This window comes from Aquarana catesbeiana, linkage group LG08 (assembly GCF_042186555.1).
Source record: "Aquarana catesbeiana isolate 2022-GZ linkage group LG08, ASM4218655v1, whole genome shotgun sequence".
Lineage (NCBI taxonomy): Eukaryota > Metazoa > Chordata > Amphibia > Anura > Ranidae > Aquarana > Aquarana catesbeiana.
Genome location: NC_133331.1, coordinates 204504253 through 204528292, shown reverse-complemented (window position 1 = coordinate 204528292; position 24040 = coordinate 204504253). Strand labels below are relative to the sequence as shown.

The 24040-nt window shown below is 46.2% G+C and overlaps 1 protein-coding gene across 3 annotated transcripts in view; it reads left to right on the top strand.

Annotated features, from left to right (window-relative positions):
• Positions 1-24040, top strand: part of LOC141106231 (L-threonine ammonia-lyase-like) — a 214671-nt gene that overhangs the window by 83130 nt on the left and 107501 nt on the right. For all 3 annotated transcript variants that reach the window (XR_012235700.1, XM_073596840.1, XM_073596838.1), the window contains one exon: positions 19850-20186. Coding sequence is in view for 2 of the 3 variants with exons in the window: in XM_073596840.1 (XP_073452941.1) it covers positions 19850-20186 (337 nt within the window). In the remaining variant the exon portion in view is untranslated. The remainder of the gene's footprint in view (positions 1-19849; positions 20187-24040) is intronic.

Here is a 24040-nt window from a genome sequence, read left to right as displayed (position 1 = left end):
GCTAGTATGCATCGCATACTAGCACCTTATGTGACACTTGCCTGCAAACGAACCCCGTGCTGTCCCCGCTGGAGGCCGCATTCAAGTTTGCCCCTCTTCCTTCCGGGGCCACGGACTCCGGCTCTGTGACTGGCCGGAATCTTGTGACGTCACTCCCGCGCATGCGCAGAGGCCGTTTCTTCACAGCGCATGCGCCAATGACATCATCTGCGCAGTACAAAGTAAATATCTCCTAAACAGTGAGTGCACGTAAAGGAGATATTTACTGTACCTTATTATAGGCTTACCCATAGGTGCAACTTGAAAATTTACAACCTCTTTAAGCTGGCCATACACTAGAAGAATTCAAACACTTTTGTTTCAGGCGCCTTTTATCATTAACTGCTTCAATACCGGGCACTTTTACCCCCTTCCTGCCCAGGCCAATTTACAGCTTTCAGCACTGTCACACTTTGAATGACAATTACGCGGTCATGTAGCACTTATCTTTTTTTTTTTTTTTTTTTTTTTTTTTTTACACAAATAGAGCTTTCTTTGGGTAATGATAGTCTCCCCCTTACATCAGGGTCCCCATCATAGTACCCCCTTACATCAGGGTCCCCATCATAGTCCCCCTTTATATCAGAGTCCCCCCCTTACATCAGGGTCTCAATCAGTGTCCCCTCTTACATCAGGGTCCCTATCATAGTCTCCTCTTACATCTAGGTCCCCATCATAGTCTCCCCTTACATCTAGGTCCCCAGCATAGTACTCCCTTACATCAGGGTCCCCATGATAGTCGTCCTTTACATCAGAGCCCCCCCCCTTACATCAGGGTCTCAATCAGAGTCCCCTCTTACATCAGGGTCCCTATCATAGTCTCCCCTTACATCTAGGTCCCCATCATAGTACTCCCTTACATCAGGGTCCCCAGCAGAGTCCCCCTTACATCAGATTCCCCCTTACATTAGGGTCCTCTTTTATTTTTGGCAAAACAAACTAAAAAAAGCCGAAAATCGTACCCAAATGTAATTTTTATCATTTTTTTCCACACAAATGGAGCTTTCTTTGGGTAGTGATAGCCCCCCCTTACATTAGAGTCTCCATCAAAGCCCCCCCCTTACATCAGGATCCCCATGATAGTCCCCCCCCTTACATCAGGGTCTCAATCAAAGTCCCCCCTTACATCAGGTTCCCCATGAGAGTCCCCTCTTACATCAGGGTCCCCATCATAGTCTCCGTTTACATTTGGGTCCTCATCATAGTCCCCCCCGCCCCTTACATTAGGGTCCCCAGCAGAGTACCCCCTTACATTAGGGCCCCATCAGAGGTCCCCTTTACATCACGGTCCCCATCAGAGTCCCACTTACATTAGGGTCCCCCCATTAGGGTCACTGCAGTTTTTTTTTTTAATATTTTGCAAAACAAACGAAAAAAAGACCAAAAATTGTGAAAAAATTCATTTATCTTCATTTTGTTTTTCTAAAATGTTGCAAATAAATAATCTTTCTTCATCAATTTAGGACAAAATGTATTCTGCTACATTTTTTTGGTGAAAATAACCCAAATCAGTGTATATTATTTAGTCTGTGGAAGTTATAGATGGAACTAAAGTATGGTATATACAGTATATCTAAAAATCAATCCTGATGTACTGGCAGCCCATCTTATTTCTTGAGGCCTGAAAATGTCAGGACGGTACAAATACCCCCCAAATGACCCCTTTTGTGAAAACAGGCAGTCCAAGGTATTTAGTAAGAGGCATGGAGAATTTTTTGGAAAATGAATAAATTAAAAAAAAAAGGTTTTAATTTTTTTTTTTTTTTTTTTTTTACATACTGTCACCAGTGCAGTACAGCATTATCATATAAATGGTGTGGTGGTGATCAGGGACACTAACTGGTAAAAGTATGTGAACCCCTTCACGCCGACGTCACACAAATAGGTGGCCTCACTGGACTGGGCTTTTTGCCCTGTGGCCGCATATTTGCCTACCTCCCACTGTACTGGGAGGGCGCCGCACCGCGCTCCCAGCACAGAGACCGTGGTCTCACCGTGAGCCCCGGGCCCCGTACTAACGATCGGGACCAGGAGATCGAGATTCCGGGTCACTGTATTAGCCTCCGATTGGCTATCACAGTGATCAGGCACTGTGAAGCCTGCCCCCCGCATTTTCTTTTTCTGTTAATGAAGGAGACAAATACATTGTATCTCTCTCTGTCCTTACACAGAAAAAAAAGAAAAAAAAAAGTGTTTTAAAAATAATAATAAAATAAAAAGTATTAATAAAAAAAAATAAACCTAGATCAAGGTTTGATCTAGGTCAGTGCCAGGGTCAGTATTTTTTTTAGGGGGGGGACAGAATTTTTTTTTTTTTAAATTAGTATCAGTGTCAGTGAGTGCGTTTTTAGTTTGGATAAATAAAAAAACAAAATGCGCACTCTTGCTTCTGGTCTGTACTACGGATACAACTAACATACACATACATAGGTGTGTGCAGCCTATTGCATTAGGGTGTGCACCCCAAAGCTCATATGCATGTGTGTGCATACGTATATACTGACGGTGTCAGTAGAGAAGTGGACAGTGTCATAAGGGCAGAGATTGGTGTTAATAGGGCAGTTACAATATTTTAGGTTTTGTTTTTTTTTTTTTGGAGAAATAAGAAAAATTGAGAATTTTTTTTTTTTATTTGGTGAAATATCAGTGGTCTAAACCAGTGTTTCTCAACTCCAGTCCTCAAGGCTCCCCAACAGGTCTTGTTTTCAGGCTTTCCATTATTTTGCTCAGGTGATTTGATCAGTTTCAGGCTGTTTAATCTGAAAGAAATCCTGAAAACATGACCTGTTGGGGCGCCTTGAGGACTGGAGTTGAGAAACACTGGTCTAAACATTGTAAATATGCACCACACAGGGTGATTAGGGTGTGCCCAGGCACACCCTGTGCGCACGCCTATGTACACATATGTGGTGTCGCTGCGATCGTCAGGAGCAGGAGAATTTATTTTGGGTTGTTCTTTGGTGGTAGGTTATGGTAGTACCAAGAAATATACTGCTAAATTTAAAAAAAATGTTTTTTTTTCCTGTTTTGGGCCAGTTTTCCTTTTATAATAATGAAAAAAAAAATTTTCAGTTTTTTACATTTTTTTATTACATACAGTGACCAGAGCACTACAGTGTTACCATAGTAACACTGCACTACTCTTGGGAGGTGAACAGTGTTTTTTTTTGTTTGTTTTTTTTTTACACACTATGGTTGCTTATAACTGTGCATTTTACAGTTATAAGCAACCATTTTTTTCTGAATGAAAACTACTCATTCAGTGTTTACTATTGTGATTAGCTGGAATTGGCCACAGCTGATCACATGGTACAAATGCGCTTTGATTGGCCCTGTCTGTACCATGTGATGACTGTGACCAATCACAGAGCTCATCACATCAATCAAAGCCTTTTATTGTGTACAATTGTCATGAGATCTGCTGTGATTGGCCACGGCAGTCACATGGTACCAGCAGCATGCTGGTGTCTTGCCGAGAAAGTTCTACCGACGGATAAGGACCCCCCCCTCTACTACGCAGGCGCAGCGCTTGCGCAGTAGGAACAACAAGGGAGCCGCCGAAAAGAGCCAAAGCTGAACACCTGAGTCAGCTGTACATGGCGCCTGCGCACTACATTCTACCCTATGTCAACGTTAAAGCCCCACCATCCAAGTGGACATAGAGTTAGAATAATATGCCGAGCGCAGCGAGGCTGTGCCCGAAGCGTGGCGAGGGGCCTGTTACAAACTTTTTATTATTAAAATAGTGTTTGCACTCAGGCGCAGTGTACAGCTGACTCCGGTGTTCAGTTTTGGCTCTTTTCGGCGGCTCCCTTGTTGTTCCTACTGCGCAAGCGCTGTGCCTGGGCAGTAGAGGGGGGTCCTTATCCGCCGAGGGGAACTTTCTTGGCAGAACACCGGTACAGTGACCTGTCATCGGCCCCTGTTCGGTGGACACAGCGGGTGACAGATCGTGCTGGATTGTGGCCCGTCGGTCGTGCGCAAGGCGTGATCCTGGGAGGATGTCATATGACATCCATCATTTTACAGTAGTCCGGGCGGGAAGGTGTTAAAAGCCAACCTTGACCTCCAGTCAGTAACTTTGCCTAAGCTGAGATGATGTCATCTATGCTGCAGGCAGGAGGAAGCATTTCCTAAGTCTCCTCTCACAGTGATCAGACTGAACATTGTACCTCGTTGCCAGTCACAAGGCGAAAGGCTGCATCAGGGCCCTGGTCTGTGTCGCAGCGATTTTCAAAAGTAGTTACTGCACTACTTTTGGCGACTTGGGGGGGGGGGGGGCATTTAAATAGACTTCTGTTTATGAACCCGCACAGATGTCTTTCAAATCGCCCCCGAACTCGCAATGAAATGCGGGTTCGAAATCGCGCGAGTTCAGCTGAACGATTTCAAACCCACGTTTTTTTTTTTGTTTTTTTTTAACAAGTTTTTTATTATGCACAACAAAAGTATACATACCACACATATTACATATGTTCCATTAGCATACAAATTCCATAAACATAACAATCATATTACAGGCTTAGAATATGCCATTTCCATCATCAATTCTTTCTCATAGTAGCATACACGTGCATTTTTTAAAAGAAACCCCAATAACAGTAAACCACCCACCCTCTTCCCCTGGGATGTCAACATTTCAGTATTACTGCCCCTTCTCAAAACGAACATACCTGGCCCATCTAGGAAAGAGAAACAAAGCAATCAATATCCATCTCTCCAGAGTTTTATCTACCACTCATACAACATACTAGGGCTCTCCCTCATCCAGAGTATTCTCAGAGTCTATCCACCGGAACCAAACTTTCCTAAACTTCTTGGTAGCCCCTCTAGCCTCGTAAGTCATTTTATACATCATCAAATCTGCGTTTATTATTTTAATCAACATCCCCAGCATCAATTGTTCCTCATGTATCCATCTCCTTGCTATGAGCTTTTTTACACCAAAGTACAGGATCCTTAGGAACAATTTAGCGTGGGCATTTAACTCCTCTTGATCAAAAATCCCAAGCAAACACCGCATAGGAGAGCAAATATTTGGTAAAGCAAACTTATCTGATATAAATTCAGTGACCTGAGACCATAGCGGTCTCACCTTTATACATTCCCATACCATATGTGCAAAAGTGCCCTCCTCCTTCCCACATTTATGACAAATAGCAGAATCCCTCCTATGCATTCGATGTAATCTGGTCGGTGTATAATACTGTTGGTGTAGATATCGATATTCAAACCCACGTTTAGTGTGAACGTACCTTAAGGCTCTGTTTCCACTATTGCAACCCCAAAGTCGCGCGATTTACAGTGCGACTTTGCCATGCGATTTTTGATGCGATGTCATGCGACCGGTGAAAACCATGTGAGAACAAGTCACACCGAAGTCAGGACAAAGTAGTGCAAAAACCTTTTTTTTGGAGTCGCTGCGAGTCCAATTAGACCGGGGACCATTGAAATACATGGGATTTGACTTGTCATGCGACTTCACATGTGTCAGGTCGGGTGAATCAGGATCAGCATTTTGACTTTACACTGTAGTTCTGTATTAGTTTTGTTTACTGTGCCTTGCTAGCGCAGAAGATTTATTTAACACTTCACATGTGTCAGGTCGCACAACAACTCGCAGTAGTGGAAACAGAGCCTAAGGCTCCATTCACACTTGTACTCCAAAGTTGCGCTGACATTGGAGCAACTTTGATGCAACTTTGGATGGGTGGAACTTGGGTACGACTTTGGCTTTGACCCAGAGGCGTAACTAGAACCTTCCGGGCCCTGGTGCAAGAAACCATGAAGGGCCCCTCCTGACCCCCATCCCAGGGCCCTTTCCATCAGTTTCGGGGGCCCTTCCCTCCAAGTCTGGGTCCCTTTACTCCCATTCTGTGGCCCATTATTAATGTCCGGCACCGGGCCCCCTTCCTGCATAATTGGAAGTGCATGGCAATTAGTGAATGGTATGTCAGAGTAGTCAGTGAGCGGTATGACATGGAAGGGCAGGACAGTCAGTGAGCAGTATGTCAGAATAGTCAATGAGCAGTATGTCAGAATAGTCAATGAGCGGTATGGCAGGACAGGGCAGGACAGTCAGTGAGCAGTATGTTAGAGTAGTGAGTGAGCGCTATGGTAGGGCAAGGCAGTCCGTGAGCGGTATGGCGAGGCAGGGCCGTCAGTGAGCCCTGTATGGCAGGGCCGTCAGTGAGCCCTGTATGGCAGGGCCGTCAGTGAGCCCTGTATGGCAGGGCCGTCAGTGAGCCCTGTATGGCAGGGCCGTCAGTGAGCCCTGTATGGCAGGGCCGTCAGTGAGCCCTGTATGGCAGGGCCGTCAGTGAGCCCTGTATGGCAGGGCCGTCAGTGAGCCCTGTATGGCAGGGCCGTCAGTGAGCCCTGTATGGCAGGGCCGTCAGTGAGCCCTGTATGGCAGGGCCGTCAGTGAGCCGGATGGTAGGGCAGGGCCGTCAGTGAGAGGGATGGTAGGGCAGGGCAGTCAGAGGGATGGTAGGGCAGGGCAGTCAGTGAGAGGGATGGTAGGGCAGGGCAGTCAGTGAGAGGGATGGTAGGGCAGGGCAATCAGTGAGAGGGATGGTAGGGCAGGGCAGTCAGTGAGAGGAATGGTAGGGTAGGGCAGGGCAGGGCAGTCAGTGAGAGGGATGGTAGGGTAGGGCAGGGCAGGGCAGTCAGTGAGAGGGGTGGTAGGGTAGGGCAGGGCAGTCAGTGAGAGGGGTGGTAGGGTAGGGCAGGGCAGTCAGTGAGAGGTAGGGTAGGGCAGGGCAGTCAGTGAGAGAAGTGGTAGGGCAGCGCAGTCAGTGAGAGAAGTGGTAGAGCAGGTCAGGGCAGTCAGTGAGAGGGATGGTAGGGTAGGGCAGGGCAGTCAGTGAGAGGGGTGGTAGGGCAGTCAGAGGGATGGTAGGGTAGGGCAGGGCAGTCAGTGAGAGGGATGGTAAGGTAGGGCAGTCAGTGAGAGGAATGGTAGGGTAGGGCAGGGCAGTCAGTGAGAGGTAGGGTAGGGCAGGGCAGTCAGTGAGAGGTAGGGTAGGGCAGGGCAGTCAGTGAGAGGGGTGGTAGGGCAGGGCAGTCAGTGAGAGGGGTGGTAGGGCAGGGCAGTCAGTGAGAGGGGTGGTAGGGCAGGGCAGGGCAGTGAGAGGGATGGTAGGGTAGGGCAGGGCAGTGAGAGGGATGGTAGGGTAGGGCAGGGAAGTCAGTGAGAGGGGTGGTAGGGCAGGGCAGTCAGTGAGAGGGATGGTAGGGCAGGGCAGTCAGTGAGAGGGATGGTAGGGCAGGGCAGTCAGTGAGAGGGATGGTAGGGCAGGGCAGTCAGTGAGAGGGATGGTAGGGCAGGGCAGTCAGTGAGAGGGATGGTAGGGCAGGGCAGGGCAGTCAGTGAGAGGAATGGTAGGGCAGGGCAGTCAGTGAGAGGAATGGTAGGGCAGGTCAGTCAGTGAGAGGGATGGTAGGGCAGGGCAGTCAGTGAGAGGGATGGTAGGGCAGGGCAGTCAGTGAGCGGTATCGTAGGTGGGGATATGCCTCAGTGTGCCCCAATAGCTGGGGATCTACCCAACTCAGCTGGCACTGACAGCAGTGAAACTATCAGATGATGGAACATGTTGAGACTTTTAGTTCCTTGGCAGGGAATGCTAGTATAAGTCCTATATACATCTACAAGTGCCAGCATGGCCTGATAGAAAACTACAAGTGCCAGCATGGCCTGATAGAAAACTACAAGTGCCAGCATGGCCTGATAGAAAACTACAAGTAGGAGGTGAGTGAACTCTGCTAGGGGGACACAGGTCAGCATAGTCCAAAAGAGCACCACAGGACCCAGCATGGCCTGATAGAGAACTACAAGTCCCAGCATGACTGGCAGCAGTGGAGGAGGAGGCAGCCGTGGAGGAGGTGGTGCCCAGCGTCTCCGTCAGCAAAGACTTCCCGCTGTTAAGTCTCCCCCTCTGCAGAAGCAAAGCGTTCCAGCATGGTTAATTGAAAACTTCCTGGTTGTGCACCACTTCTCCTTCCCTCCCGGAAATAAATGGTGGGGAACATTAGTTCCACGTAGTGTGCAGAAGAATCAATTACTTCAACACAGGCTCTGCCTCGGGGATGTTCTTAGTAAGAGTGAACGACTCCCTGAGGAGCCTGATCTGCTTCTGTGGGAGGAGGTAGGGGGAGGGATCTCTGTCCTGGCATGCATTTGTACAGCGCCCTATGTGAAATCTCACACTGTTATCTGCGGGCACCTGTGGCAGTGTCGCTGTCCCGATGGTTGGCATTGCAACTATGTTCCTGCTCTCTTGGGGCCCCCCACGGTGGCAGAACACCAGGGCCCAGTCGCAAGTGCGACTTCTGCAACCCTGGTGTTCCGCCATTGTGCCTTGTTATGTCTGTGAATATAAGAGCTTTAAAATACCTCATGGGACATGTGGTTTTGCAGCAGCAGGAAAGCCATAGTTTGCAGATCCCTGCTCTAGTACAATGGTTTCATGGATAATCAAATTGGTTAAGAAGGCGTACAGGGCTAGGTGTCTAGAACCCCCTCTTCAGTTGGGCTGTATGACACCCGGTTGTTTTCTGCTTCTTGGACAGCCAGAGCAGATGTATCCATCAAAATGATCTAAATGGTAGCATCATGGTCATCCCAACATGCGTTTACGAGACGTTACAGAGTAGACCCGGCAGCTTTCTCATCTGTAGAAACTGGCAGACGGGCTATCAGGCCGGCATTTGCATTTTAAATCCTATGCATCATCCCACCCATTTCAGCTAGTTATTTGTCACAGGTATGCTGCCATGGAGGCACCAGGAAAACAGAAAATTGTTTCATACTTACCGTAATTTTATTTTCCTGGTGCCTACTGGCAGCATACAATCCCACTCTCGCTTATGCCATATTACGAAGAATGCTGGGAGTGCACTAATCCTTTTCTTCTTGTCACAGGTATGTGCCATGGATAGGCACCAGGAAAAGAAAATTATGGTAGGTGTGAAACAATTTTCAGTTTTACATTTTTGGATATAGAGTAAGGGAGAACTATAACCCCAGTAAGGTTTATTTTTGCCATCTGTGCCCCATTGGGGAGATTTTCCTTCACTTCTATTCCATAGCCAAAACAGGAAGTGAGAGGAAATCCCTGAAAATTGAGGGAATCCCCTGGGGCCACCAGGTCATCAGAACTAGTGTCCCCCTTGGTAGATTTCCTCTCTATTACTGTTCTGTGGACAACCCCAAATTTGGGATTTTCTTTACTTTCACTTTCAATAATAATGATAAATAGCACAAATAGAGACGGTGAATCTCAACGAAGGGCACAGATACCAATAAAAAACCCAATAGGTGTTCTAATCCCTATCCAAAACTAAAAGTGTCTTTAATTGTATTTTCAGTGTCACCTTTAGTTAGAAGTGGTGGTTTCATTCACTTGCAAAGCAGATTTGCTCCAAACTGGCAATGTGGTCCAAAGCACAACTTCCTATCCTTTGCTGCAGTGCCTACCTAAAGCAGACAGTAGAAAATATAGGGTCAAAGAAAGCATGGGTGTCTTGCCCACCCCTCTTATAACAAATAGGGGATTTTCAAACTATACCCCTTAGCATGCCTAAAAGCAAGATCCCTGAAGGTCCCTGCAGGTGACAGCAGGAGGTCAGAAGGAAAATGGAAAATTGTATCAAATACTTACGGTAATTTTCCTTTCCTGACGCCAATACATGGCAGCATACATATGATATAGGTCAGCCCCTATATTCAACCCATTCTCTGTATAAAGCACAAAGATCAGAGGGAGGGTTCTTATGCTGCCATGTATTGGCTTCAGGAAAGGAAGATTTAAAAGTATTTGATACAATTTTCCATTTTCCAGACACCAACATGGCAGCATACATATGATACATAATGAGCTTTTGAGAGGGAGGGTATAATGCTACAAACTTAGTCTTTATTTGACAATAGACATAAAAGCTTGGATGGTTATCCTCCCAAACTCTACTGTAGTAAGAGCTGCTGGATCCACCCTGTAGTGTTTTAAGAACGTATGATGTGAGATGACCAGCTAGCCTCTTTGCTGACTGTCTCCAGAAGCCATCTTGCCCGTGCCGCTCAAGAAGAAGACATTGCTCAAACCACCTCTGGAGGATCCTTCCCGGCCACTCTATATGCCCAGTGAATAGTTTTTACTATCCAGGCTGAGATGGTTCTGGCCGAGGCCTCTTTCCCTTTAAATTTTCACAATGTCAGTTTGTCCGAATGTAGGAGTAGCCTGGAGATAGGCTTTGAGGACTTTTGGAATGTCCAACTCGTGCAGATCAGCATCTGATTCTGCTGGGAAGGCTGGAAGCACCCATTCACTGGAAAGATGAAATATCGATGCCACTTTTGGGACAACATGATCCAATGGTCTCGGCACAACCCTGTCTGGGAAGAACATTGAATAAGGTTCTGCTGCCCCCAATTTGTGGAGTTCCGACACCCTTCCCCCTGAAGTTATGGCTAATAGGAAAGCTGTTTTTAAGGTGATATCCCATAATGAACAGTGTTCTGTTGGAGTACGAGGAGGGTTTGTTAGAAAATTGAGGACTACTGCCTAGTCCCATTGAGGGAACCTATTTCTCTTGGGAGGGCGTAGTCTAGGTACCGCTCTCATGAAGTGCTCCACCAGCAGGTTTGCTGCCCATTTCTTTTGGGTAAAAGCCGAGATGGCTGAAATTTGCACCTTAAGAGACCTTAGGCTGAGCCCCAAAACCAATCCGTATTGCAGGAAAGACAGGATTTGAGATACATTTTGGGTCACTAGGGTTAAACTGATCTCCAGCTGCAAAGCTCATGAACCTATTCAATATTCTGGAGTGAATGGCATTGGTTGACCCATTTCTGGAACTCTGTAAAGTTCTAATACCCTCTGGAGAACACCCTAACTCTTGTAACCCCTGCCTTACAATCTCTAGGCCACTAAGGCCTGTCATGATGGTTGCGGATGTAGGGTATCTCCTTCAGACAGATGAGGATTCACTGGCAGAGTGATCGGTGGGCACACGCTGAGATCATTCGCCAGGGAGACCCTTGGTCTGAGGTCAGTAAGGAAATACTGCGATGACTAACAAATTCCCTGTCAACAATCTCCTCAGGAATTTCAGGATTACAGAAATTGGAGGGAAGGCATAGGCCAGTTGCCCAACCCAAGGATGGGTCAAGGCATCCGCCCCCTCTGCTAATGGATGAGGGTAGCGTGAGAGGAACTGGCTCACCTTGCAGATGGTTGATGAGGCAAAAATATCCATCTTGCGGACACCCTCACTCGTGGATGATCAGTTTGAACACCTCCGGGTGAAGGTACCATTCGTTGGGGTCCATAAATTGTCTGGATAGGCGATCTGCTTCCAAGTTCTGACAGCCTGGAAGATATATGGCCCTCAAATCTGGGAGATATTATTGTGCCAATGTCTTGATTGGTTCGACCTCTCTCAATAGGGATTGGCTGTGCGTCCCGCCTTGTCACTGTATGTAGGACACTGCTGCCGTGTTGTCCAGATGGAGCAGGACTGGGCGACCCTGTATGTGAGGCAGCAAGGTGGCCAATGCCATGAATGCTGTTTGAAGTTCCAGAATATTGGAAACTAGGCCCTGAGTGGGAAATTCCCCACTGCCCTGGATCTTGAGTTGTTCGCAGGTGGCGTCCCACCCTGCTGCGCTGGCATATGTGGTAACGATGCATGACTGCGGCTCTAATGGATGATGCAGTTTAGCGTTTGTTTCGTCTACCACCAGAGACTCTGGCGCCTAGACGAAATCTTCCACTGCATCAGGAAGCCTTGATGGAAAACTGAGTTTACAGTGAGCCCAGAGGATCATCGGAATACATGAAGCCATCGTCCCGAGAAGACTGGGATGCTGACATCACTGGTGCAGACAATGCCTGTTGGAACTTCTCCCTGATTCTGGGGAGTTTCTGAGGTGGCAAAGAAACTGTGGCCGCCTGAGTATTGAATTGGGTCCCTAGGCAGACCATATTCTGTGTAGGCTCCAGCTGGCTCTGATAATGCCTGTCCCTCAACACAAGCCTGAGGAACCGCTGGTATGACTGAAGGATCTGGACATGCTGGTAGGCATATTGCAAGTCCACTGAAATCATCCAGTCTCCTGGTTGAATAACCTGTATTATGGTATGTAGACATGTGACATGTCACTTTGAGCCACCTGGCTCCAACTACCTCCTGAGCGGGCCTTGCATTAAAAGGGCTTCTGGGTATCTGAGGGAGCCGCAGGGCTCTCTGCAATCTTATGAAGGTTGACAGTGTAACCCTCCAACGCCTTCTGAAGTCCTTGGATGGGCGAAAGCCTCCAAAATCCCAGTACCTGTTTGGCACTCCTCTGGATGGTTGCCCCCTCTGGTGTCTGGACCTTCGATCTTGGGGCAGAAGACCTGATTTTCCTCCTGTAACCCTGGAGATGGCAGTCTCCAGTTTTTTACAGCAATTCTGCTTTAAGGATGGGTCCGCCACCCAAGGTTTTAAGCCACAGCGCTCTTTTGGCTGTGACTGAGCTGAGCATGGCTCTGGAGGACCATCGAATGAGGTCTATAGCTGCCTCACCTGCGAAGTCCGCCGAGAGTTTTATCTCATCAAGAGCCTTGATGATTTTTTTTTTTCTTTTAGCAGCTGGTTTTTAAACGCATACTACAAGTTCTGCGCCCACACTCACATAGCACTTGCTACGGATGTTAAAGCATCCGTAGCAAGTGCCAGTCTGACTGCCGCATCCACCGTTGGTGGGTTAGATAAAGGAGTCGTATCCTCCTCTGTTAGTACAACTTTTGCAACCTATTGGTTGAGGTGGATTTACTCTCCCCCTTTTTCCCAATCCTCCTGAAACAGGGCTCTTATTTCTGTCATAAAAGGAAAGGTAGCTACCTGTTTCTTTAGGTTCCACCTATGGAACCCAAAGGCTTGTTCACACTTGCAGCAGGCTCTGCTATTGCACTGAAAAGTGATCTGTGCTTGTCACTTTTCAGAGGCTTTTGATATTATCATACATATATATATTATCACACAATGTTGCAATTTGCATGGGGGGGCCCATTCACTTGGCTGCCCTACATGTGAAAAAAGAAGCCCCTGCTCCTATTTAAGGGCGACCAGCTTTGCACAATGTTTTTAAAGGCCAGTTCTCCCACGTGACAATCACAGCAGAATCGCATTGCATTTGGGGTGCCCTGAAAGGATAAAAGCACCTAATGCGTGTTGTGCAGCGATTGCCACACAATTTAAAATCAGATTGTATGGTGTGTGATAATAGGTTTTCTTCTTCTTTGGAGGAGGTTCCGGATCCTCTCATTCCAGTGCAGCTTTTACTGCCTTAATGAATGGTGGTATTAGCTCAAAATCAAAGCCTGAACCTTCAGGATCCTCTGCCGAGGAGGAGGCAATATCTTCTCCCTCTGCCTGGAAGGTTGACTGTAATACTGGGTCTGGGGAATCAGCCTGCCTAATCTGAGGGCTGGAGTCACCCCTGAAGTGCCTGGTATGCCTCTAGTTAGAGAGGGTTGAATGGCTTGGTTTAGACCTGGTGCAGGGGACACACTGTTTGTCCGCTTCTGTCCCTGGTTGCCCGAGACGACCTGCAAATTCTGCCAGGGAGTTGGGGACTACTTTCTTGAGCAAGGTTGACACCTGCTGACTCTCATACTCCTGGTCTCTGGAAAGCTGCCTAAAGCAGTTGCTGCAAAGTAGCTTTCCAGGCATAGGGTTATCTCCACATGACCAACATTTGCCTTTCGGGCGCTGAGCCCTCGGTGGAGAAGCTGTGTGCGTTCTCTTAAGCGTACATTTGCGCCCTTTTGTATTGGGGTCTGCCAGGACTGGATGAGTCACTTTCTACCCTGGAAAAAATCCTGACGATCCAGAGGACCTCTGGACCTCCTTAGAGCGGGAGTGTGAGAGGCCGGGACTGCAATAGACAGGAAGACACACTCGTCAGGGCAGAATGCATTGTTTTTTTTTCCCGCATTTTCTTACTTACCCAAAGTTGGCCCCTACCTGGTATTACGGTGGTCTTGATTATGTGGTGTTAGGCTCATGCTGGCAGAAAACCCGAAAGGTGCATGGCAACAGAGAGAAATAAGCGAAACAAGAGAGAAAAAAAATACACCTATACCCCCCCTTTTTTTTGGGGGGGGGCAAAGGGTAACAAATTTAAATAAAAGAAATCTGGGCAACCCCCCCCCTAGTAATACATTGCTCCTCCCCCCTCCTATTCCCACTACTAGGCTAGCAACACTTACCTGTCATTGACTGTTCCTCAGAATGAGATGATGCCTGAATAGCAAAGGCATCCATTACCTGCCCATTTGTTCTCTGTAAATAGAGCACCTGAGAGAGAGAGAGAGAGAGAGAGAGAGAGAGACTCAGCCCTCTCTCACCTCTGTTTAATCAACAGAGGGCTAGTACAATTTGGAGGGAATCCAACGCCCATCCACACAAAAGGGCACTTTCAAGCTGGCTACACATCATACAATCCTCTGCAGATTTTTTTCCCTCAGATTCACCAAAACCACACAATGAGGTCAAACCTTAAGAGCCTCATTTTGTATGCAATCAGGCAGCCCCTGTACCACATGATCCTGGCAAATCTAAAGTAAATCAGACAACAAAAGCTGCACAGTGTTCATGGGGTCTTTAGAGATATGAGGGCAAGAAAAAGAAGAAAAAAGTTTTATAGAAATTGACAGACCTGGAAAGAGTTCCATAGGAGAGAAAACATCATGCAGTCCCAGCTGCTGGATCCGGACTCCAAAGCAGGCATGCCACAAGAGGATTGTCACCTCGACCCAAAAAGACCACCAGAAGGGGTTCCCCACCTTGTTGGTGCGTTTAGCAGCTGTAACCTGGGGGACAGGTAGCAGGTACAAAGCTCCCTGGGATGAGCAGTCTTTCAGGCACAGATACCAAATCCAGTGAAATAGTGACAAACAGTGCGGTGTTTATTTGTGATATATACAAGTCTATATACAGGTGCTGAACAGTGTTCCAAAAACAAATAGGAACAAAAATAGCCAAAACAAAACCTAGCCGTGTCTCGGCACTAACTAAACAATATTTAAAGATCCTAACTACCAGGCTGAGCAAGCCTACAGCTTGTCAGCTTCCACCTTCACAGCTTAATAGCTTCCACCAACCTTTTGCTCTCCTACACAGAAGTTGTCTGAGGTTCCCAGGCCAAGAGCAAAGGCTGTCTGCTCAGGTGAGCTTAAAGCGGGGTTCCACCCAAATTTTGAACAATATCTGTATGTATTCTCTTCCTTGCCTAGATGCTGACATGCCGTTTAAAAAAATTTAAATCGCCGTAATTACCTTTTTATTTTTCTATTCTTCTTTGCACTTCCTGGTTCTCCTCCCGTGGGAGTAGGCGTGTTTCTAGCCTCTCCCAGACTCCTGGGAGCTAGTCTCAGGCTTCCCAGGATGCCACTGAGCATGTGCGGGAACGAGCGGTGAATGCTGGGAGCACAGCATTCACCACATCCAGGAAATAAATGCTTGTGGGCTTCAAATGCCCACAATGAAGATGGAAACCACCTGCAGTGAATAATATAAGTTATTCTTTCTGACGAAATCTGACACAGGCGGACATATTACACACAATATGTGAGTATGTAATGCTGAGAAGAAAAGTTTGTGAATGAACTAAAAAAAAAAAAAAAACGATAAATAGGTGGACCCCCGCTTTAAATTAGCCTGGGGGAGAGGACCAAGACCTGAACTGGACCATGGATCAGAGATCCCTGAACGTGTATGAGAGGAGCCTGGGAGATGTATAAACCCCGAACAGGACTTTTCCTGGCTCTCTCTGGGACGCTCTGCTACACAGCCTAAGATGTGGGACTCCGTGCTGGGAGAGGCTTGAACCCAGACAGACTCCAATGTAGTTGGCAGGTAAGAGCTTTACCCTGAGTGTAATGGTCTGTAGGTGTTGATCTTTTGAGGACAAAAAGGAGAATGGGGGAGGTAGCTCTCAGTCAGACTTTTATAGAGCTTAACAGGTCCTGTGGATATAGGGGTGGAGCTCTATCATATATATGCTGCCATGTTGGCGTCAGGAAAATGGGGAGCATGCGCACTCTTCCACCATTCATTTCCACAGTGCAAATCAATTAAATCATTAGCGGTTCATGGGATCACTTTTGTACTAGTTCACTTAACTCCACTAGGTTAATCAAATATTTACCTGAAAGAGCAAACAAGAGTGCACTATGCCACACTACCAGAAGAGTAGAACTTGCATTATTTGCTGATCTTTAAGCCGATCATAGACAGTTTGAATCTTGGACGGTTCAGCAGGAACCAGCTGAGATTCAAACCATGTATGGGCAGGCTGAATGTACCCAAGTTAAGTACAACCAGCCTGTTGTATTTTACATGTGACTGTAACCGCCGCTAGCAAAAATCTCCTGGTTCTTCTGGTGGGGGTGGGAAGGATTTTCCCATCAACACAGTGTTGATGGGGGAAATCAAGCGATTTTTCTTTCCTGGTTGCAGGAAAGAAAATCGCTCCATCTATGGCCGGTTTATGATGTATTACAGTACAACATTGCAATTTTTTTCTTGTAAAAGTGAAAATCCGATTATCTTGGCTGAATCAGATCAGAAACAGATGGTTGCATAAGATTACATTGAGGAGTATAATTATTTAGGAATTCAGTTGCGTAGTTGTATCACATATATTTTTGGCAAAGATTTTTTAAAAGGGGGGGGGAGAGGGAGTTACAAAATATGTTGCATATTTATTTATTTTTTTATCAATTTAAGTGCAGCCAATCAACTTTTTACATTTTAACTTTCTAAGCTGTATGGGAAAAAATGAAGGATAGAAGTGGATGGGTAGCAGCACCAGTTGAGAGATAACGTTTCGCTGGCACTTTTTATTAATTCCCACAAGGTCTTTGTTTTTTGTTTTTTTTCCACAAGTATACAATGGTGTGTGAAGTTATAAGTCCTAAGTCAACTGTATGTAAGCTCAGCTGAAATGACACAAAAATGAATTGAATGGGTTACAGGCACGAGAATCTTGCAAAGGGGTTTCCAATCCATGCTGTGCTCTACAGATTTCTGTCGTAGAAAGAGGATCAGAATGCTAAATATTGGATTTCAGTCTTTTCCCTATGTTCCTTCACCGAGTGCTGCCACAGTATCTGGTTATGTTATCAGTTTTCATGTTGAATGTAATCTAATTATCTTCTAAACATGGTAACAGCTGCATGAAAAACTGGACAGTGCATTTATCTACTAAGTTGATTTAGGGGAAATTTAGTAAAAAAAAGCAAAAATCATCAGTACATTTACGTAATAGCCTGCTAGTTCTGCATATTGAATGACAGCTCCAGAGGTCCCTGTGTCCCTTTTTTCAATTTTTTTTTTTATTTAGGTGGGTCTTTTTTTTTTTTTTAGATCCCACAGCCTCCTATGTGCTGGACCCCATTAACATGCACCTCAGCATACACAGAAATCCATGCATTAAAAGTAGACCCTGTTGGAACTAAACTTCTCATAAACGCAGGATGACAGTTTCCCAATGTGACTAATTTCATCTGGATTAGGCGGTCTTATGGTTGTAGGTTCTCAAACTTTAACTCAGTCAACTGGTTTTGACTGTTTTTTGGAGCAATCACACAGGCAACAAAACCTTTTTAGAGCTGCCACACAGCCGTGCTGATGACCAACTTCCCCTTGCTTAAAGCAGTACTACACTGCATCTGAGCACCAATAACTAAAAACGCAATTTTATTTATTTTTAATATTCAAAGTAAACTCCCCCATCCATCCATGTCTCCATGCTTTATTTTGCTGAGACATCACTTTGAAAAACGCCCCCCTAGCATTTCTGGCCATGGCCATCTTGAGTAAGGGCAGATGATTCATGTAGTATTTACTTCCTAGAATCCATCTGCCCTTAGGCAGGAGGGTGTGCTTAGCTGAGAAAATGGCTCTTCCCATTCTAAAGGCTCCTGGGATGTATGACGACATTTGCCTAGGCATGGAAAGCAGGAAGTAGCCAAAGAAATGTAAAACAAAGTTTAAAACAAGTGAATTTAACAAACCTTCCTATCTCTTTACTAATGCTAGAAGCATCAGAAATAAAAATAATCAATGTTGATTGAGAGAGTGAAGTTCCGCTTTAATGGGTACCATCGCAGAATGTTGTGGATTATTAGCCTTTATTCCAAGCACTAACAAAAGATATGTTTGTATGACTTATTTATTACACAAATCTGTGTCTTGCCTGTAAATCTCCTTCAGTATATATGTTTCTTCCTTTACACTGATGTGCCATAGTAACACCCTACTAACAAAAGCATAAGTGCATTTTCAAAACGTGTTAGCTCTCCGAGTTGAAACAACTTTTACCCCTACTTTTTCTTCTCGTCATCACAGCCAAAGGCCAATGTGAACACTGATTTGTTTATATTCACACCGCTGCAGTATCTGCTTGCCATCTGTATATATATATTGCACAGCAGGACAGAGAACAAGGAAGGCATTAGAGATCCTTCCAGACATGAAAACGGGTTCTATCATTTGTCTGTCTATCATCACGTAGGGTAGGGTAGTGATCTGCGGCTTCTGATGAGGTTCTTCAATGATTCCATAGGCTTCCTGTGAGTATAGTACAGTCTACAAATCATGAATTATATCTTCTTCCATTAGGACTTTAATAAAACAAGTATGTAGACCAACACTTGGCATGTTATTAATTAAACCTATTTATTATTTCATTTGAGTGGGTGTGCAGATAAAAGCTGAACTCCAGGCAGAAGAGTAATGCCCTGTACACACGGTCGGACTTTGTTCGGACATTCTGACAACAAAATCCTAGGATTTTTTCTGACGGATGTTGGCTCAAACTTGTCTTGAATACACACGGTCACACAAAGTTGTCGGAAAATCCGATCGTTCTAAAAGCGGTGACGTAAAACACGTACGTCGGGACTATAAACGGGGCAGTGGCCAATAGCTTTCATCTCTTTATTTATTCTGAGCATGCGTGGCACTTTGTCCGTCGGATTTGTGTACACACGATTGGAATTTCCGACAACGGATTTTGTTGTCGGAAAATATTATATCCTGCTCTCAAACTTTGTGTCGGAAAATCCGATGGAAAATGTGTGATGGAGCCTACACACAGTCAGAATTTCCGACAACAAGGTCCTATCACACATTTTCCGTCGGAAAATCCGACCGTGTGTACGGGGCATAAGGGTCCTACTCTCAGTGTCCACATCAGTGCCCGAAGCCATGAAGAGGTGACCAGTCAGAAAGGGCACAGTCCACAGTGCTGGATCCACTGATCATTACTTACAGAAACCATGCCAGTGATGGACGCTGAAGGCAGACTTAGAGTATAAAAACAGCTTCATAAGGATTTTTTTTTTTAATAAGTACTGACAGTGAGAAATCTTTACCTGGAGATGGGTTTTAATACCACAAAGCAATGCAATGTAATTTCAGAAGGCACAAAACTTCTGATTATGTACCGTGTAGTTACCGTGATTCGATTTGTAAAAAGCGCAAGTGACCGCTTTATTGGATGGTCCACAATTCACGGTAAGAAGCAGTGTGTGTTTAACCGCTGGTGGAAGATTCTTCACAAGATTTCTTACTCACCTATTGGAAATCAGAATACCTTGTTTTACCTAAAGCTTAACAAGTTAGTAAGAGCTGTGGTTAGTTTGCAGCTACACATTTTAGGTAGGGATTCTAACCATAAGGGTCCTGGAAAATATTTAATATACTGTATATAAATATTTTTTTTTCCTTTTTTTTTTTTTTTTTTTCTTTTATCCAGAAATGATGAGGGCACAGGCAAAAGGCACAGTATTTCACAGAAAGATAAAGGTCAGCATCTTAAAAATAGTCCTGCTCCATGTGACCAAAACGGACCACCCATCCATCCAGAGAGACTGAAGGACTTTGTGGAAGAAGAATACCTCAATGGAGACCTGACCACATGGGAGAAGAAAGTAGCTGGAAACTCAGAGGAAGCACTAAAAGGAGATGCTGAGCCAGTGCTACCAAAAGTGAGGAAGTCCAGTGTGCGACCAAAGAACGAATTCATGAGATTTGAGGACATCAGTGCAGCGGCCTTCAAAATCCAAAGTGGCGTTCTGAAAACCCCTTGCATGGTATGACATCCGCTAGTAGCATGATGCCATATGGTTCACACACTGATAGGCGGCATTCATGAGCACTGATAGGTGCCACTGATAGGCAGCACTGATGGGGTTGCACTGATAATCAGGTCACTGATGATCAGTGCTCTGATTATCAGTGTAAACAATGTACTAACAGTCTTGTCAGTTAATGGCTCTCCTTTCCTCACACAGACACAGCATGGGAGGAAAGGACTGCCGATAACCGGCAAGTCTATTTACATGTGATCAGCTGATTGCATGGTAAAGGACCACTGTGATTGGCCCTTTACTGTGATCTGTGATCAGCTGTGTCAGAAGGACACAGCAGTCAGAGTGCACTGGATGTGCGTCCCAGGTGGCATGCAGGAGACAGGGTTCTGGGAGGATGTCCATATTTGCTCTCCCAAAATTAGAAGCCTGGGGCTCAGATGGAAGGGGGGTCCTTTATGGTTTCTTGCACCAGGGCCCTGAAGGTTCTAGTTACGCCTCTGCTTCTCCTCTGCTGTTTACTTTCAATATCTAAGGACTACAAACCACATGGTACCTTGCTGCTGGCAAGCTGTAATTACTGTACTGACTCTGCCTCTTGGAAATCCTCCTATCAACACTTCTGTAGTTAGGAAGGCAGGCTCTGTGAAATGTGTGACACAGCAGTGCCTAACCACAGGGCATAGTGAATACGTGTCACAGAATTCAGGAGAGTAAGTGTGTGTGTGTTGGGGAGGGGGTAAAAGAGTAAAAGAAGGGAGTAGACTAGAAATTATTAAAATACAGTGTGGAAATGAATATATTATTTTTAAATTTTGACCATAGATACACTTTCCAATGTTTAAAGTGTATTACATGTGGTCAACGGTATCTACAAAATATATAAAAGTCACAAAAAAATAGTGTGTGTACATATATACTGTATTTATTGGCGTATAACACTCACTTTTTCACCATGAAAATCGGGTGCAAATAGCATGTGCGTGTTATACGCGAATACTTCAATTTCAGCTGCCTCGGAGGCAACGGGGGGGGGGGGAGGGGGTGACGAGTGCCGTCAGATTACATACAGTGAGAATCTCCTGTTTTACTTGGCGGCCTCTGTAATAGGAAGTCAATAGATGGCAATGGCGAGGCTGCTGCATTTATGGCAATGGCGAGGCTGCTGCATTTATGGCAATGGCGAGGCTGCTGCATTGATGGCAATGGTGAGGCTGCTGCATTGATGGCAATGGTGAGGCTGCTGCATTGATGGCAATGGTGAGGCTGCTGCATTGATGGCAATGGTGAGGCTGCTGCATTGATGGCAATGGCGAGGCTGCTGCATTGATGGCAATGGCGAGGCTGCTGCATTGATGGCAATGGCGAGGCTGCTGCATTGATGGCAATGGCGAGGCTGCTGCATTGATGGCAATGGCGAGGCTGCGGCATTGATGGCAATGGCGAGGCTGCGGCATTGATGGCAATGGCGAGGCTGCGGCATTGATGGCAATGGCGAGGCTGCGGCATTGATGGCAATGGCGAGGCTGCGGCATTGATGGCAATGGCGAGGCTGCGGCATTGATGGCAATGGCGAGGCTGCGGCATTGATGGCAATGGCGAGGCTGCGGCATTGATGGCAATGGCGAGGCTGCGGCATTGATGGCAATGGCGAGGCTGCTGCATTGATGGCAATGATAAGGCTGCATTGATGACACTTGTGAGGCTGCAGATGGGCACTGACCCTTATTTTGCTTCAAAGTTCCTTATTTAAAATTAAATTTTTTTCCTGAAACTTCCCTCTTAAAATGAATGTGCGTGTTATACGCCTGTGCGTGTTATACACCAATAAATACGGTATATGTGTGTGTGTGTATATATATATTGTGGCAGAGCAAGGCTCTGTCCCTATGGAAATGGGGTTAAAGTAGACACAGAGTCTGCATATTGGCTGAGTGCAGAGCTACAGAGTGTAAATTTGAAATGGAGAAAACTGCTCTGGCACTTTTCTCCAGGTTTTGCTAGTTCCTTATGGGGCTCTGTAATTTGGAGATCCTTCAGAGTCTTGGGTGGGACGGGATCTCCAACCCTGTGTCCGGGTCTTGTGGACAGCCAGCAGGGTGTGTGCCCAGGTGCACACAGCCCATATAACGAGGGACTGGTGAGAGCAGAAAGGGTGGAGGAAGGTGAAGTTGGAGCAGTGGCTGCTAGTAAGTGTCTCTGTGTGAGAATAGATGCTGTGTGCGTTGAAGGGCTTCAAAGCTGTGTGCGTCCAGGGAGCCAGAAGCTGTGTGCATTGAAGGGCTGTAAGGCTGTGTGCGTCAAAGGAGCCAGAAGCTGTGTGCATTGAAGCTCTTGAAACTGTGTGTGACCAAGGAGCCTAAGACTGCATCCAAGCAGCTTGTTTGAGGGGCCTGTTCCCTATAGCAGCAATACTGCTGAAGAGTAGCCAGGTGGGCTAGCATTTTCATTTGGATTTTGTGTGTTTAATTGAAGTTTGGACCCCTGCGTGGGATTCCTGGATGGACTTTTGTTTTGTTTTTTTCTTTAATAAACGTGGGCTACCAGGCCCTTAACTATAAATGCCTATCTGATGTGGACTCACTGCACCAAAACGCATCTATCCACTTGAGCTGAACAATCCCCAATGTCACAAGTGGTGCTCGAATGCGGGCATGTAGACGGTTGAATCTAGGTCCTTGCTCCATGGTGAGTCGCATCAGGAACTACTGCTAGCTGTGTGTGGCAGCCAGGCGAACAGCATTGCACAGAAGTTTGATGGACTGTGTTGCATGCAGGTTGTGTACCTGTGAAAGGAGAATCGCATATTTTTTCTCTCTGTGTTGCATGCAGGTTGTGTACCTGTGAAAGGAGAATCACATATTTTTTTTCTCTCTGCTGTGAAGTGTGTTGCAAGTTGCTGTGTGTAAGACAGCAAGCATGGGGCGTTCAAAACAGAAAAAGGAAGCAATCCTTGCTGAAGCAAGGGAAAGGGTTCTATGGCTAGAGGGTATTTCACCACATGCCCCAGCCACGCCAGAGAATTTTTCCAAGTGTGAAATTTCTGTGACCTGGGGTAAATTAATCATGTCATCCCCAGTTGAAAAGGAAGTGAAAGAAGTTTCCCCTGGCAACAGGAAGCCAGGTGGACAACAGCGTGTGAAAAAGAGGAATATGGTCATCTGTGGAAGCAATGTCCAGGCCAACAGGGATGTCGGGGATCCAAGGAGTCTGTCTGCTGATGGTCATGACCAGTGGTATCCCTTGGCAACAGAGAGCCAGTCATCAAGGAGATTCCAAGAAAGTAAAGTTCAGCTACCAGTACCGTGCTTGGAATGTGGTCAAGTGGGGCATGGAATTTTTACTTGCCCAAGGTTCTGGAACAACGCTGAAGAGTCTGGAAAGGCTGCAGTGTCGTCCTGTGGCCACCCAGAGGAAGTAGCTGGTATGGATGCAGCTGAGAGACAGCGCACTCAAGTGAAGGGTATGATGCCAGCCACTGAAAATGGTAAGACTGTTTCAGTTTGTGGGACTGAACCTAGTGACATGGGAGTGTGTCCAGCGGGAAGATCCGCAGTGCAAATGGACATAGACTTGCTGCAGTGTGCTAACCGGAGTAGTGGAGAGGCACATGGTGAAGACCAGCTGACAGCAAGGTTAAAGACTCAAATGAACATGGGGACTATGCATGTGCCTGCTATAATCCAGCAGAGTGCTGGAGAGGTTAAACTAGGGGTGACCAAAACTGTTCTTGTGCCATGTTCCCTAGTGACAGGTGCTGCAGAGTTGCCCAGGGAAACTTCAGAGGAGCTTGCAGTGATGGAGCAGAGAGTTTCCCAGGTCAGCTATGGAGCTGCCCAAGGAGGAAAGAGTTCCCC